This window comes from Ranitomeya imitator, chromosome 3 (assembly GCF_032444005.1).
Source record: "Ranitomeya imitator isolate aRanImi1 chromosome 3, aRanImi1.pri, whole genome shotgun sequence".
Lineage (NCBI taxonomy): Eukaryota > Metazoa > Chordata > Amphibia > Anura > Dendrobatidae > Ranitomeya > Ranitomeya imitator.
The window spans coordinates 787293514-787297045 of record NC_091284.1 but is presented as its reverse complement, the minus strand read 5'-3'; the positions used below and the strand labels follow the sequence as shown (position 1 = coordinate 787297045).

The following is a 3532-nucleotide window of genomic DNA, read 5'->3' as shown; positions in this document are numbered from 1 at the left end:
TTTATCATCTATCTATCTATCTATCTATCTCATTCCATCTATCTATCTATCTATCATCTATCTACTATCTGTCTATCTATCTATTATCTATCTATCTATTTATCATCTATCTATCTATCTATCTATCATCTCATTCCATCTATCTATCTATCTATCTATCTATCTATCTATCTATCTATCTATCTATCTATCTATCTATCTATCTATCTATCATCTATCTACTATCTGTCTATCTATCTATCTATCTATCTATCTGTTATTTATCTATCTATCTATCTATCTATCTCCACAGTGATACAGATAATGTAGGAACTGGTCCAGCACTGCTACATCTGCATCTACACAACCAAGTCCAAAATGTATAACTTACAGTTTATTCCTCAAAAATGTATTTATTTTTCCATGACAAAATATATCACAAAAGACAAATATTGTCACCCAGTGCCTTGTGCTTCTGTTCAATAATTTGCCTTTATAAACCACCGCACACCCAGTCCGGGAGTACCATCCAGTAAACTATATCCTCGTACAGACTTCAAGTAATATCGACATAAATAGACATATTTCTTTAAAAAAAATTCTTACAGTTCCTGCTTTCAAATAATTTAAGTATAAACAAATCCACATTTATATCATTTATAAATATCAACCATGTAAAAAAGTATTGCCCGGCCAATTTTTCTAGAAATTGGTTATTTCAAATGTACGGTAATAAGAAAAATAAAAAATCAGAATAGGTAAGAAAAGTTATTTGAAATAGCAAAAACAAAATGAAAAAAACCTTTTTTGCTATTTCAAATACATTTGTTTATCTACTGTGATTTTATACTTTTCAGAGTTTTCTTTGATTTTGTTTCCTTTTTTAGTGTTTTTGCACTAAAATAAAAAAAAATAAAAATAAAGAAAACTCTGAAAACTAAAATAATTAATAGAAAATTATTACCCTTGTTAAGAACAGTAGATTTCAGGACCTAGGCTTAGGTGCACAACATTAGGACCGGACTACATGTCCTGAATGTTTCGTAGTGTGACATTTTCTGAAATTTGGGCATTTTCCCATTTTGGAGTCTCCGGCTGTAAATCCGGCATGATGCTTGCTGTCTGACGGGGGCTCAAAGTTTGATAAGAACTTAGAACGAGAAGTCTTTCTTCAGCTTTCGAACCATCCCGCAAGATCAGAGATGGTGCGATACTGATCCCCGGATGCTTTCATGGTTTCGCAAGCCGTGCAGTAATGTTCATCCCAAAAAGAAGTGACGTGGACGTCGTACCTCTTCTTCCACGTGAAATATCTCCTGTACATGTGAGTGTTTTTATCGAGAAACCTCAAGTACATGGCCAACTTTTTGGGACTAGAGAAGTCATCTACATGAATGAAGGAGTTCCGGGGAATAAACATCTCATAGTTATATCGACTTGGACCCATGACTATAGGGACCGCGTTAGATTTAAACGCGTTTCTCCATAATTTCTCGGTGATATAATCCGTGTGTAGTGAATTCTCGAAAGCCAGATAAAACTTGTATTCCGTCACTGTCTTCACAATATTATCATTCTTCAAATCCATCCCGTACCTCCCGTAAATGTCAATATCAATGTATTCCCTAAGCTGGTTGTAATACTGAACTCGCTCGTGGTCCTCATTCCAGTTGCTAATCACCCACGCCACTAATTTTCTTTTTCGTGGGAGAAAAATTTTGGCACGCGTCCTGGAAAAAAAGTAACCATATGGCACAAAAATATCAGAGTCCACTCTGTAGGACATGGTCCAGTTGAATACACCACCTAAGGTGGTCAACCAGGACGAATGAGAAGGTGACTCAAAGTTCATCCAGATCCACTTTTGGCGCGTCGGACGCTTGGTTATTGGAAAGTCACCATATTCTCCAATGTCCCTGTGATGAAATAACACGGCATCAGCGTCCTGGGAAAGACTCCTGTTAGTGGTCAGTTGGCACCCGGTAATGTTGAAGAGTATATGGCAATCTCCAAGTCGTCTTCTCTTGCCAAATGGCTCGTACCAGATGAGTAATGTGACTTGTTTCGGTTGTGTAGGATTCCCCCACAGTATTGAGAAATGAGTATGGTTGTAGAGGAAATCTTGGGTGCAGGCATATACTAACAGTAAGGTGCAGGTCAAGCTGACCGCAAGGAGCTGTGACTTAAGGGTCCTCCAGCGCCCTCTCCGGCAAGGTCTCCATCCTCGCAGTTGCTCGAAAGACAACAAACTTTCTCCTCTCATGCTGGCTCACTTGCCTGGGCTGTGACTTGATGTCTTCAGTCCTGAGAAGAGCCTACTCAATGACCGGTTTCCAGCGTATCTCATGCCTGTAAATTTTGTATTCTTCTTTGTGGAAGGAGACGTCTGGAAAGAGGCTGCCCTTGGATTGTCGTCTCTTTCCAGAATGCCTTCAGGTTCCGAAAAGGAAGTTTTTAGAAAAGCAGAGAGAATGTGAATGAGTTCATGGGCGTCCCATCAGCATGCAAGTCCTGACACTTGTTAGGAGTCGGTGTGTGCATTTCCAGGCGCCGGGTGTGCGTTATAGCCTTACCCAGACTAAAAATTTCCATGAGGATAATTCACTGGGAACCTCAAGATTCTGAGAGCTGTCAGCTTCCTTATTCCTCGTGGTTTATGTGATTTCCATGCTGGGATACTTCTTCTTCTTCTTCTTCTTCTTCGAGCTCGTTGTAACGCCCTACCCAGTGGAGCTTTTGTCCACCCTTCAGGAAGCCGTCCCCGCCGTGACTAGGATTTCTTCTTCTCCTTAAAGTGCACTTTTCTCACCGCCTTGTACTTTGGATCTGTGTCACAGCCATCCCCATTGCATTGGGTGGACTCGGCGCTGAGGAGCCTGGCAGTCTTGTGCGGCACAGCAGCTCGCCCCACTACATCCACATCATCAGTCAGTCACACCTCCAGTGATGTCATCTGTCACTCAGGAAGTTCCAGGAGAAATCTGAGATCCACTTACTGGGTGTCATTCATTTGCTTTCAGTTAACCCTTTTTTTCCCCCCACTTTTTTTTAACCCTTTCACTGCCACCAAGGGGAAAAAAAGAAAATATTGAGCCGGCAGCAAAGAAACAGCAGTGCTGTGACAGCACCAGCAGAGGGGTGTATGAAACCAGCAGGAATGCAATTGCCAGAAAAGATCAGCAAGGGTTTCTCTTTTTTCTCCTTCTTCATACGTTAACCCTTCCTTAGACTTTCCATCATCCGCATAGAGGATGACAAACATGCATTATGAGCAAGGAAAGACTATGATGATTCTATACAAGTAGCAATCGGAACAACCCAGATACTGTATTGCTTTATGACTAAGACACTGGTTCTGTTCATTGCTGAAGTTTACATAATCTTAGAAAATTGTAAACACGTTATGTGGTGCAGCAGCTCGTGAACGTGTCCTAAGAGAGCAAGCACGTGAGAAATCTGTACGCACGGATCCAGGATCATGGAAAGTGAGAGGAAAAATCTACTTTGATCTTTCTTTATAAAGTCAGAGGCTCAGTATGGGCACACAGCAGTA

At 40.8% G+C, this 3532-nt stretch overlaps 1 protein-coding gene across 1 annotated transcript; it reads right to left on the bottom strand.

The window, feature by feature from the left end:
- Positions 1-366: 366 nt before the first annotated feature.
- Positions 367-2926, bottom strand: FUT4 (fucosyltransferase 4). Its single transcript, XM_069759167.1, has one exon. The coding sequence runs from the start codon at positions 2240-2242 to the stop codon at positions 1151-1153; it is 1092 nt and encodes a 363-aa protein (XP_069615268.1). The 5' UTR covers positions 2243-2926; the 3' UTR covers positions 367-1150.
- Positions 2927-3532: the final 606 nt, after the last annotated feature.

What these genes read in the sequence shown, in the direction of transcription:
- FUT4 (XM_069759167.1), bottom strand. Translation starts at nt 2,242, where the DNA reads ATGAGAGGAGAAAGTTTGTTGTCTTTCGAGCAACTGCGAGGATGGAGA.